We start from the raw sequence: 14172 nt of genomic DNA on the forward strand, positions 1-14172 counted from the left end.
ATGGTATTCTGTATTTTTTTAATGTACGGTTATGATTCTCCATTGCCATAAAATATTGTCTGGAACTTGCATTCACTTTGTACACGCAGTGGTCATTTTATAGGTACCTACTGTACTTCCTAAAGTGGCCACTGAGTGTATGTTTGTTCACGAGAACGATTCCAGGATTGAACGGCTTGTTATATGAAGAGTGTTTGATGGCTCTGGGCCGTATTCACTAGAATTCAGAAAAATGAGGGGTGACTTTATTGAAACCTATCGAAAGGTGAAAGACCTTGATAGAGTGGATGTGGAGAGGATGTTTCCTTTGGTGGGAGAGTCTAAGACCAGAGGACACAGTCTCAGAATAGAGGGGCGTCCTTTAAGAATGGAAATGAGGAGGAATTTCTTTAGCCAGAGAGTGGTGAATCTGTGGAATTCTTTGCCACAGGCAGCTGTGGATCTAAGTCTTTATGTATATTTAAGGCAGAAGTTGATAGATTCTTGATTAGACATGGCCTGAAAGGATTTGGGGAGAAGGCAGGAGATTGGGCTGAGAGGTAAATTGGATCAGCCATGATGAAATGGTGAAGCAGACTCGATGGGACAAATTACCTAATTCTGTTCCTATATCTTATGGTCTCATGGTCTAAGTTTCTATATGTTGTGCTTTAAGAGATGCCTTTCGGCACACCACTGTTGTTATGCATGGCTATTTGAGTTACTGTTGCTTTCCTATCAGCTTAAACCAATCTGGCCATTCTCCTCTGACCTCTCTCATTAGCAAGCATTTTTGCCCATGCCACTGCTGCTCATTTGATGTTTTGTTTTGTTTCTTGCACCATTCTTTGTAAACTCTGTGGAAACTATTGTGTGTGAATATCCCAGGAGATCAATAGTTTTTGAGATATGCAAGCCACCTTGTGTGATACCACCGTCAAAGTCATTTAAGTTACATCTTTTCCCCATTCTGATGTTTGGTCTGAACAATAACTGACTCCCTTGACCATGTCAGCATATGCATTAAGTTGCTGTTATGATTGGAGATTGGATATTTGCATTAATGAGCAGGTGTAGCTAATAAAATGGCCCAGGTGCAAGTTAAATGGATTTTCTTTAAATGCAGAGTTAAATATCCTATTAATACTTGGCAATGTAGTCAATAGTAATAGATTTAAGTTGTAAAAAAAAAGCCTTAACCATACATTCAGTACTTTGTACCTTGCCTGCTTTAGAGGCTGGCAGGAATTAACTGGCAAATCAAATAAAGTCAACACCATTCTGTGTGTGTGTGTGTGTGTGTGTGTGTGTGTGTATACACACACACACAGTTCTTTATTGCACACTGTGGTGACATCATTTGTACTAATACTCATTTTCCTGCTTGTAATGCTCTGTTTTTGGTTCATGAGGATAAAACAGATATTTTCCCTGCAGGGAGAGAAGTTTAAAGCAAAGCCCATTCTAATCGACATTCCTGTTTTATCAATAGTGAGCAATAAAATGGTACTCAATGGATTTAAAACCCAGAGAAGTGATGCCCCTCAGCCTTTCCCTCCTTTAATAATTCATAAAACAATGATGTTGAATAATGCCATTCAGAAAAGCAGCATAAGTATACTCAAACCTAATTATTTATAGCAGACTTGTTTTTACAAGAGAAAATCACATTATTTTAAAGCTTGGGTTCAAGTACCTAAAATAAACTGGTATTTTGAAAGATGGCAGCCTAGATTAGCTCTGAAGAAGGGCCTTGGCCTGAAATGTCAACTGTTTACTCATTTCCAGAGATGCTGCTTGACCTGCTGAGTTCCTTCAACATTTTGTATCTGTTGCTTTTGATTTCCTTGTGTTTAGATTAAAACAGTGCTAGGTAAAGTGCAGGTAAAATCAAACTGTATACGTTCCAGTAAATATGTTGTTTTACACTTTCTTAGTAAGCTTTTGATATTCATGCAGTTGGAAATTGGATTACATTTTATTTTACCATTACGGTATTTCACAACACCATTATTTCACCCAGTATTTTACAATTATTTTACTTCTGCCTGCACCTTCAGTTTCAGATCTAGTAATTTGTCAATTTTGGATTTTGCTTCTTCCCTGAGCTAGTGATTCTCTTCTCATTGTCATTATATAGTGCAATGCAGATCAAGGACCAAACTTCTTGTTGAATTCAAGCTGCAAAAATAATCCAGAAATGGCTAATAACAAACTTGAAAACCAGAATTTTGCAGATAAAAAAAAGTATGTCTTTTTCTTGCAAAATAAAATGAGAATGACAAACTAGTGGTAACTTCACTCATCATTGTGAGAATGTTAAAAGTATGTTGAGTTATATTTTTTCAGCTTAATATGGTTGGTATTCATTGAACCTTTTGAGCATAACTAAGGATTGATAGGTTACTTGTATTGCTGTTGAAGGGTAAAACAAGAGTTTTTGCAGAGTTTGCAGATAATACTATGTGAGTCTTAGAAATTTTGGAGAAGTAAGAGTTAATAAGATGAAGTTTGATGACACAGCCTCAGAATAGAAGGACATCCCATTAGAACAGGGATGACATGAAATCTCTTTAGCCAGAAAGTGGTGAATCCTCTGTAGAATTTATAGCCACAGATGGCAGTTGAGGCCAAGTCATTGGGTATATTTAAAGCAAAGTTTCAGTGTTTCTTGATTAGTAAGGAGGGCAAAAGTTACAGGGAAAATAAATCAGCCATAAGCAAATGATAGGAGTCTCACTGGGCCAATTGGCCTAATTCTACTGCTCCAGCTTAAGGTCTTTATGGCGAAGGATGTCTCAATAAACATTTCAGACTTGTAGATATTATGAGAGTTCCATGAGCAGACATGGGATATACTGAGAAATGAATGGTTTGGTTATATTAATTTTAAAGAGATGAATAATTTGTGAATTAAGTTTATTGACCTTAGCATCTCTGACGATTGACCAATGGCTGTTGTCTTACTGAGAGTGAAAATATGAAAAAATATTGAGTGGGTTAAAATGTGAAATATGGAACTACACATAACCAGGTTGAAATAAAGAACAATCTACATAACAAAAATAAAACCATATTTGTCACAGTTGACATTCACATTCTAACTGGAACACAAAATACCATTTTAACATATCTTACTGATTTGTTATTTTAAACACTGCTTTTGTATACTTCACTGTTAGATCAATGAAAAAAATTAGTCCAATTGTAGTTTCTGTTGGAAATTTCAAATGGGATTTTACATTGAGAATAATCTATAGTTAGGAATATCTTACAATAATGAGCCTGAATATTACCTGGATCAGACCATATGTTTTAACAAAGACTTAACAGAACAAAGGGAATATTCTGATAGACCCTCTCAAAAAGAGGGATTCGCTTTTTGTCCTAAACATTGGCTTACAACTAACATTTACACTTGTAAGTAATAAAAGTAAACATCTTAAACATCAGTGGTTTATTTTCCTTTGTACACAGTAAACCACATGCTGCATGAAAAACAGAGCCACCTCCTCACAGGTACAGTGACCAAGGTACTGTTTCTGGGAAGTTGGCATGTTTCCCCTGTGACTTTGAGTTTCCTTTGTGTGCACTAGTTTCATTTTTCTAAAGACATACAGCTTGGTAGATTATTTGGTTCCTAGAGTTTAGGTAAGTGTAGTGGCAGAATCTGAAGGGGTGGGACTGTGGGGAAATATTGCAGGCCTAGTGTAGATGAGTGCTTGATGGACTTCAAAGTTTCTATGTTGTGTAAAATCCATGACTAAATGCATGTCCAGGAAGAGAACAAAATGTGCTTTTGTGAAATTTGCAGTTGACATGTGGAACACAATCCAAAACTGATTTAATCCTCTGAGTTTTTACTTGCTTGAGAAAATGATCCTGATTCCATACCCGAAAGGAACTTATTCTCCAGTATCTTCCATTCTGCTTGTGAAATCCTTGTTAAACCTGCAAGCTCTGATATGAATGTTTCCTCTGCCATCTAAGTAGTAATGTTAAAAAGAAAACAACATTACTGGAGAATTACAATATCATTATTTTCTACTGGAAGCAGTCAGAATCTGACATTAGTCAAACACAAAGTGAACACGATAGCAGCAGCTGCTTTGAGGTTTATGCAAAAGAATATTTTTGAGAGCATTATTCCTCATAATCCTAATACAATCAATCCAGCATTCATTGATGCTGTCACAAAATACTAGAATAATGAGTTATTGCTAATTTAAAAAAAACTTGCTTTACATATTAAAGGTTCTATTAAAATAATACAAGACAAGATGTTTCAGAAGATTGCTGTCAAACATTTTGACATCAAGGCAGATGGTAAAAGAATTAGACAACAAAACTTCAGAAGGAAAGCATGAAAGTATAAGGAGAGAGATCCAAAGCCTAGGGTCCCCAGATGAAAGTACAGGCACTTCTTTTGTGGAATTTATAATTGTGCAGTGTTCAAGGCAAGAATTTGAGGAGCACAAATATAGTGGAGGACAAGCCGTTGCATGGGTAAGTGCCACATATCCAGAATGGTGGCCAGAGATGGAGGAGCAAACTATGGAGTTGCAAAAGGAATGGACCTTTTAGAATACTGAAATCGGAGTATCTGGCGACAGAATCCTACTGAAGGTAAGAAAATTGAGCAGAATGATCCACTGGATATGAAAATTGATGCCGTGGAAAGTTGGGAAAAGGTGAACCCCAGCTAATCTCAGAGGAGAGGAAGCTAGAGCTGGAGTACAGGAAATGGAGCAAAAACAGTTGGCAACCTTACCGCTACAATCAAATGTTCACATTGTATATAAACATCTCCAGTTTTAATACTGAATGTCTGATATCTTTTGCAGTCAATAGCCCTATTACTTTAAAGTGGAAACTTTATTTCTAAGAGAGAGTTTGTGCTCAAGTTCCTTATCCAGCTATAATCACAGAGTCGAGATGCAAATGACCAAATAGTGTACCTTCAAGTGTTTATATAGCTGCTCCTTCAGTTGATGGAGCTGCTCCGCCCTCTGCTTTAGGAACTCCATGTTTATCCCCTCTTCAAGCAAAAGCAATGAAATAATTCTCCTCTGCTGCAGCATCATCCTATCAGCCATGGAGACATGGGTATCTTTATATTAAAATTACATATGTTTTTCTTCCAGTTTCTGATATACAAATTGCACTGATCAATATGATACAACTTGTCTACTGAACATACTGCTTACCCCCAAAACATGCCAAAGTACTAACAACTATTTGTACAGTTTCTAACTGAATAAAATTTCTCAGAGATTCATGGAAGGATGCTGTTAGAAAGTTTCACGCTAAGACATATAATATGCCCTGTGGCAAGTAGCTTGTTCAAAGTGGTAGCTTTTAAGAAGCATTTAGGAGGAGGAGAGGGAGGTTAGGGATAAAACTGTAGGAAATGACATTGTAAAAACTCCAAAACCTTAATCTGCACAATTAACAGATAAAACTTTAAACTTACTTTTTAATACTGATTTAACTTGTATACTTGTAAGATTTCGTTCGTTTGCATGTCGTCAGCAATTAATTCATTTAATGTATGAAATTAAACATAGCTGATGTTAGCTTTCAATTAGATTAGGTTCAATGTTTGTTGCTTCACTGCAAAAACTTCAAATATAAATCACAGCTTACTCTTACTCACTGGTGTTGAATCTTTGTTGAAGTAAAGCGTTTTGTCTTCATATTAGCCATGCCTGCACTAAGATTTTCTTCAATCATCTTCTCCTTAATGTGCTGTTTCCTTTTAAAAGTGTCTGTTTCCAAAAGTTTTAATTAATGTTAATCAAAAATGTAGCAAATTCTGACATTTACAATTAAAATCCGAGAATTTATTCTTACTTTGTCAAAAAAGCCATTTTCTTTAGCTGAAAACTCATGGTTTGATGGACAGTAACAACATTTGCATTTTAATGAAATCTGGAATAAGGACCCAAGTGTTTACAAATCTTAAAAAAAACAGATGCTGAGCAGACTTAAGATACTGAATCCCATCAGTGGCAATGGGCAATAAAGCCTTCAAGTCTTGTAATCACATCAGTATTTTACTGGAGGAAGCATGGTTCATTCATCCTGTGCACTCGTACAGGTAGCGGATACACACATTTCGTACAAAAAAGGAGCAGTAAATCTCTTGGCCTCCTGAGCCTGCTTTGCTAATCAATTAATCATGGCTGACCTGACTGTAAACTCAGCTGTGTATTCCTAATTATCTCATAATAACCTTTCACCCCTTATTGTCAAGTATCTTATCAATTCATGCCTTAAATATTTAAAGGTTTAGTTTATACTGCTCTATAATGGAATTCTTAAAAACTTGTGACCCTTTGAGGGAAACATCTTGCCTCATCTCTAACTGGGTTTTCACAATTTCCTTGCTATTATGCTTTTAACAGTAGTTTCTAACCTTTTACCCAAGACAGATATTAACCAAAATGCTCTGTAGATGGTGATGATATTATGGGAGAGGAAGGGTTATGTGTTGGGATGGACAAAATCGTCAGTAATAGAACTTTGATTTCTTCAGTAAATGTTTTGGAAGCAGGAACTGCTGTAGAAGATTTAGGTACAGCCACATAACCACCAGGTCTACATTAGAAGGTCTGTTTCAATGTTTTATATTTTTGAGTCTGTGAGTAGCAATATATAGGGTTCACAAGATTGCTGACTATAGAAAGTTAACCAACATTTTTAGTATTAGTATTGGGGTTAAACGAAATACAAACATTTTGATATTATTCTAATTCAAAGTTGAACTTAAATCAGATATTACACCTTAAAGGGTATCTGAGATACCCAGATAATGCCCATTTACTCGAATGAACGTACGAGGCTGGAACTATAATGAATAAAAAATCATTAACTAATTAGAAATATTGCTGGGTTTGCTTTCTTAACGTTGATGTGTATGATGAAGTTTAATTTACATTGACTCACAGCATCTGTCAATATGCCCTCTCCATTAAGGTAAGGTTTTCCTGGGAATGCTTACCACAATGCTACAGTATCTGTGACCAACCTCCAAGTCAGAACAATGAAATTTAAAGGAAAATGTACAGGTTTTGTTTGATTTAAGCAATTAAATTAGAGACACCTTGCAGGGACCTCAGCTGATTTCTTCTGTCTTTTCTGTACTGCTCCATGGTTTCTTCCATCTGTTGGAAGTACTTCTGGATAAGACAATTTGCACCTTCCATGGTCACACAGACACTCTCCATCATTCTCTCTACTAAAAGATTCTAAAATACAATTGGACAGATAATCAATTCTTTTCTAGTTTTGTGAATAAACAAACCTGCCAAAAGACAGAGTTTAGGAAGAAGATTTGACTTGTTAGTTACTGCTTTGAGACACTTTTAACACACTTTGATACTTGGTGCTGAGATTTAATATATTTTATGGTAAATAAAGTAAAAAAGGAAAACCAATTAAGTATACTTATGTGTCTATTAAATAGTTAAAATAAGTAGTGCAAAAAAAAACAGAAATAAATGTAGTGCAGTCGTGTTCAAAGGTTCAATGTCCATTTAGAAATCAGATGGCAGAGGGGAAGGAGTTGTTCCTGAATCACTGAGTATGTGCCTTCAGGCTTCTGTACCTTCTTGATGATAACAGTGAGAAGAGGGCATGTCCTGGGTGGTGGGGATCCTTAACGATGGACGCCATCTTCCTAAGACACTGCTCCTTGAAGACGTCTTGGATGCTATGGAGGCTAGTAATGATGGAGTCGACTAATTTTACAAGTTTCTGCAACGTATTTTAATCTTGTGCAGAAACCACTCCCCCCCACCCCCCGCCATACCAGACAGTGATGCAGCCAGTCAAAATATTCTCCATGGTATACAGCTGTAGAAGTTTGAGTGTGCCACTCTTTTGCCATCTCTATAGCTTCATCAATATGTTGTGGCCTGGTTAGGTCCTCAAGAGATTTTGACACCCAGGAACTTGAAATTCCTCCACTTGTGATCCCCCTATGAGGATTGGTTTGTGTTCCCTCATCTTGCTCTGCCTGAAGTCCACAATCAATTCCTTGATCTTTGATCTTTGTTGTACCACCCACTAACTGGTATATCTCGCTCCTGTACACTCTTTTCGTCACCATGTGAAATTCTGCCAACAAAATCATCAGCAAATTTATAGATGCCATTTGAGCTATGCCTAGCTACACGGTCATTGGTGTAGAGAGTGTAGAGCAGTGGGCAAAGCACACATTCCTGTGGAGCACCAGTGTTGATTATCAGTGAGGTGTAGATGTTACTTGCAATCCGCAGATTATGGTCTTCCTGTTAGGAAGTAGAGGATCCAATTGCAGAATGATTGTACAGAGGCCCAGATTCTGTAGCTTATCGATCAGGACTGTAGGAATGATGGTGTTAAATACTGAGCTATAGTCAATAAATAGCATCCTGACATAGATATTTACATTGCCCAGGTGATCCAAGGCTATGTGGAGAGCCATTGAGATCATGTCTTCTGTTCCTATTGTGGCAATAGGCAAATTACAGTGGGCTTAGGTCCTTCCTAAGACAGCTATTGATTCTAGCCATGACCAACCTCTCAAAAATTTCATCACCATAGACGTGAGTCCTACTGGACAACAGCCGTTGAGGCAGCTCATCCTACTCTTCTTGGGCACTAATTTAATTGCCCTTTGGAAGCAGGTGGGAGCATCCGACTGTAGCAATGAGAGATTGAAAATGTCTTTGAATCCCCCTGCCAGTTGTTTGGCACAGATTCTCAGAGCCTTACCAGGTACTCATCAGGCCCTGCTGCCTTGCCAGGGTTCACCCTCTTGAAAGACAGGCTGACGTCAGCCTCTGCGACACAGATCACAGGGTCACTGGATGCAGCTGGGATCCTCATAGCTGTAGTTTTATTCTCCCTTTCAAAGTGTGCATAAGTTGAGCTCATCTGGTAGCGAAGCATCACTGCCATTCATGATGTTGGGTTTTCCTTTGTAGGAAGCAAAATGCTACAAGACCTAATGAACTGAGTACCTGAATTCACTGGTATTAAAAGCTCCATACCAAGGAAATTCAACACAGTGATTATGATTCAATTCCAGGTCCCTACAGAAACATCCATTCGGTTTCATTTCCCTGCTCTATCCCTATCTCACTGCAAATTATTTCTTGAAAGTCTCCACTCAATTTCTTTTTAATGATGTCTTTGTTTTCATCATTCCCAAACAGAGAATTGCAGATTGCTAGCACTCGCTGCATAAAAGCACTCTTCCTCACATCCCTGCTAGGTGAATCATATTTCTTTGTACCAACAGAGCTCACAGATATTCAACTGTCTTAAAACTGCCTTGACCAAGCTAAATTCATAATATGGATTCTACACCAAACTACATGGGGATAAGTTTAACTTTTTGCAATCATGTAAGATGGTTGATATTGAATTGGCTGCTTTTGCTCAATTGTCCAAATGCCTGGAATATAAGCCATCAATGTTATCCTATTGGTAAAAAAGCAAGAATGATCTTCAATGTCTTTGGCAGAAGAGCACCCTCTAGTGTTCTGGTAGCAGATGTTTAAAACCAAGGTAACATGTTAACATGTACATTTGTCCCAGCTCCATAAACTCATCTTTCCATTCAACACCAACATCCTATGAAAGACTTATATTAAACCTCAGTTAACACTTAAATAATACTACCTCTAACAAAGATTCCAGGGCATAATATGGAAAATGAACACAATACAAATATCAATATACTGGCTACAACCAAGTATAAAATAATGTTTGGTTTAGACACTGATGATAGCTTCAGGGGAGTATTACCTTGAGTTGATGTGTGCTATCTATATGGTTCTGCTTGGCAGAGTTGGTTCTGGCTTGGTGGACGAGAGCGCAGCCAATCACCTGAACCATGTGATGCTGCAAAAGATCCATCAGTGCCCTGGACTCTACAGTGAGCTGCTGGTGAAGTAGCGATTCAGTCTCTTGGCACAACTTCTCTTTTTCTTTTGACAATCTGGACACCTTTCAGAAAATAAACAGAATGCAGAACACGTCAGGTGCAATTATCTAACAGCTAAAAGTGATTACCATCTTGAGTTCACACTCAACAAGGATTAAATTTATTCACCAGATACATTAATGTGTCTTTGAACTTGCTGTAGTGTATTGGTGCAACATGCAACAAAAACATTCAACAATTATAAGGAATAAAGAAATACATACAAAGTAAAATTAAAGGTTAAAGTGTGAATGTGGAATGAAGTGCACATAAATGCTACCATGTACTTAAAATGTAAACAATATTATAACAAGTTGTTTAAAGCATTTACAATGCACTGATGGAGGTAACAGATAGTTGGCGGGAGTAACTAGAATGGTCAATCAAATTTAACTGCCTGGGATAAGCAACTTTTAAGATGGCAGCAAGTTCTTGTGTAAATGGCCTTAAAAGTGCTTTCCAGAAGGGAGCTTTCGGAAAAGACAGATTGTGGGCTGGCTATTGTCTGCAATGATTTGTCCTGGACATGTACAACTTCGAGAGTGAAGATACACTGCACCCAATGACCTTTTCTGTTGACCTATCAGTTTACTGTACTTTTCATATATTCTGAGAGCGTGCTGCGCCAAACCAGAACAGCCTTATGTCAACTTGTGGACAAATGAAGTTTATGATATAGAAGGTTGGTGAGCTATGATGGACCTTGGATCAATCCCACCTCCCAGCTCTTGGTCCTGCAGGTTATGGCTCTTCAAGTGACCATTCAGCAACTTTCTCCACCTCCTTTTGAAGCTGTGAGCTCATCTCTAACACTTAGTGAGTGTTATACATTTTTCTAAACACACTGCAAAACTTATTAACAAATAAGTTTATGTCCTCTTATGACTGATCCTTCTAAGGGAAATGGATCATAACTGTTTAATCTGTCAAGGCTTCTCAAAATTACTATATATATATATTCTTAATTTTATCCCCCTCAGTCTCCCTTTCTCCAAACAAAACACCAGCTAGCCGCTCCTCAAATCAGTAATTTTCTAGGCCAGGAATTACTCTAATTGTGCACTGACAATAAAATCCTTTTTTTAAAAAAAAAGCTAATTTAAATATTACACAAATGAGACAGAAATATTTGAAGTGCAGCAGAAAATCTGAGTTATTTATTGGAAGTAGGTTTGGTGAACAGGTACCAGATTTTCCTTTCGTTTCTTGCTTTCGTCTTCATGCTCATCCCAAATCGGAAGTTCTTTTAATCGCTGTTCTCCTAGTTCATCCATCTGACATTTTGTCTTGTAAAGCTTCATTTCCTTGAGTGTCATTAGACCAAGATGTCTCAGAGTTAACCATCTAACCACAGACTGTAAAGCTGTCTTATGTTCCAGCACAATGTGCTTAGAAATCCTGAGAGATTGAACATGAAAAGCAGTTACATCTATGTAGCTTATTCAAGCAAATGTTAGATCTTAAATGTTACCATTCTTATGACTTGAAGGAACTACGGCAGCTGGAAGTTAGAATAGGATCAGCAGATGTGAGGAAATATTTAAGAGTTTGTTTTATGAGGGGAATTGCGAGTTCAAAATCACTCAGAAGAAAAATAAAGGCAGCTTGGCTCAAAATTAAAAGAAGTCAAACTCCCCTCCTTGACTTGAGATTCCAACCTAAGACAATACCTTTGGCAGTATACAATAGTGGCAGATGTATCATCTTTCAGATTTATTGTTAAATTGAGGTCTATTTGGGAGAATGAAATAATCTTATGATCCCACTTGAATCTCCTTAGGAAGGCAGCATTCATCATTAAGGCTTCCCAGCACCCAGGACATACATGCCCTCTTCACACTATTACCATCGGGAAGGAGGTACAGAAACCTGAAGGCATACACTTAGTGATTCAGGAACAGCTTCTTCCCCTCTGCTGTCCAATTTCTAAATGGGCATTGAACCCATGAACACCATCTCGCTACTTTTTTTTAAAATTTCTGTTCTTTTGTACTACTTATTTTAACTATTTTATATATACACACACACACATATACTTAACTATATTTATCATGTATTTCATTGTACTGCTGCTGTAAAATTAACAAATTTCATGACATATGCCAATGATATTAAACCTAATTCTGATTACAAGTTAAGAAATTCTGTCATGGCTTCGTCAACGTTTTCCTCTCTCAAGGTAACAAAGGTAAGATTCAATCTGTTGAAGCAAAGGGACAGATTGAGGGCATCATCAATAGCATGCATAAACATTCTCATTCTTTAAGCTTCATGGAATATATAGTCAAAAGAGTCTGACAAAAAGTAGTATCAGTGGGTTAGGACTAAAAGAAAAACAAAAGAAATAAGTAATAACTGTAATAGGCAAAGGTCCCAATGGAGGTCAATAACAGTATTGTTAGACAAACTTGCAATGAACTCAACACATTGCCTGTAAAGGCAACTCTCACCAATAGTGTGCAGTGGCCCCTTACAGTGCAACTTAACTCTTAACGACCCAAGGCAGTATGCATGATAGATAAGGCTTTCAACTTTTCTTGTTCTACCACACACACAAAAGTCAGTTCAATTGCACAAGGCCTCTCCTCCTCTGGCTCTGCATTTGTGAAGTAAACAGGGAAATTTCGGTGGATTACAGATCATAAGGACCAATGGGAATGGAATACAAAAGATCAAGCTTGGAGTTGGCAGCAACAAGAGGAATTGGAGTTGGGTCTCACGTATCAAGTAGACAGATAGCAGACCCATGGACAGATGCCCAAGGTCCTAACTCTGGAAGTGAGAGATGGCAATGAAGGCTAAATTGCTTAAAGAGGAAAAACCTACAAGACAATACTTGCACTAGACACCGCAGCAGAACAGCAGGCAAAGTCCTCACACTTATAGCGAAGGACACAGATTTGATACAGAACCATAGAAACTACAGCACAGAAACTGGCCCTTCTTGGCTGTGCCAAACCATTTTCTGCCTAGTCCCACTGATCTGCACACGGACCATATCCCTCCATACACCTCCCATCCATGTATCTGTCCAATTTATTCTTAAATGTTAAAAAAGAACCCGCATTTACCACCTCGTCTGGCAGCTCATTCCATACTCCCACCACTCTCTGTGTGAAGAAGCCCCCACTAATGTTCCCTTTAAACCTTTCCCCCCTCACCTTAAACCCATGTCCTTTGGTTTTTTTCTCCCCTTGCCTCAGTGGAAAAAGCCTGCTTGCATTCACTCTATCTATACCCATCATAATTTTATATACCTCTATCAAATTTCCCCTCATTCTTCTACGCTCCAGGGAATAAAGTCCTAACCTATTCAACCTTTCTCTGTAACTGAGTTTCTCAAGTCCCGGCAACATCCTTGTAAACCTTCTCTGCACTCTTTCAACCTTATTTATATCCTTCCTGTAATTTGGTGACCAAAACTGAACACAATACTCCAGATTCGGCCTCACCAATGCCTTATACAACCTCATCATAACATTCCAGCTCTTATACTCAATACTTCGATTAATAAAGGCCAATGTACCAAAAGCTCTCTTTATGACCCTATCTACCTGTGATGACACTTTTAGGGAATTTTGTGTCTGTATTCCCAGATCCCTCTGTTCCACTGCACTCCTCAGTGCCTTACCATTAACCCTGTATGTTCTACCTTGGTTTGTCCTTCCAACGTGCAATACCTCACACTTGTCAGTATTAAACTCCATCTGCCATTTTTCAGCCCATTTTTCCAGCTGGTCCAAGTCCCTCTGCAGGCTCTGAAAACCTTCCTCACTGTCTACTACACCTCCAATCTTCGTATCATCAGCAAACTTGCTGATCCAATTTACCACATTATCATCCAGATCATTGATATAGATGACAAATAACAATGGACCCAGCACTGATCCCTGTGGCACACTACTAGTCACAGGCCTCCACTCAGAGAAGCAATTCTCTACCACCACTCTCTGGCTTTTTCCATCGAGCCAATGTCTAATCCAATTTACCACCTCTCCATGTTTACCTAGCGACTGAATTTTCCTAACTAACCTCCCATGCGGGACCTTGTCAAAGGCCTTACTGAAGTCCATATAGACAATATCCACTGCCTTCTCTTCATCCACTTTCCTGGTAACCTCCTCGAAAAACTCCAACAGATTGGTCAAACATGACCTACCACGCACAAAGCCATGTTGACTCTCCCTAATAAGCCCCTGTCTATCCAAATGCTTGTA

General features: G+C 38.1%; 1 protein-coding gene across 3 annotated transcripts in view; it reads right to left on the reverse strand.

Moving 5' to 3' along the window:
* Positions 1–260: 260 nt before the first annotated feature.
* Positions 261–14172, reverse strand: part of LOC140196679 (evC complex member EVC-like) — a 65578-nt gene continuing 51666 nt past the window's right edge. For 2 of the 3 annotated variants that reach the window (XM_072256287.1, XM_072256286.1), the window contains 6 exons: positions 11143–11353; positions 9778–9978; positions 7085–7229; positions 5636–5747; positions 4938–5064; positions 262–3964 (listed from right to left, as the gene is read on the reverse strand). In XM_072256287.1, the coding sequence (XP_072112388.1) occupies positions 3824–3964; positions 4938–5064; positions 5636–5747; positions 7085–7229; positions 9778–9978; positions 11143–11353 (937 nt within the window). In that variant the 3' untranslated portion in view covers positions 262–3823. Of the gene's footprint in view, positions 3965–4937; positions 5065–5635; positions 5748–7084; positions 7230–9777; positions 9979–11142; positions 11354–14172 lie in introns of all 3 variants that reach the window. The other variant, XM_072256288.1, reaches the window with a different exon arrangement.

The sequence above is a fragment of the Mobula birostris genome, chromosome 4 (genome assembly GCF_030028105.1).
Source record: "Mobula birostris isolate sMobBir1 chromosome 4, sMobBir1.hap1, whole genome shotgun sequence".
Classification (NCBI taxonomy): Eukaryota; Metazoa; Chordata; class Chondrichthyes; order Myliobatiformes; family Myliobatidae; genus Mobula; species Mobula birostris.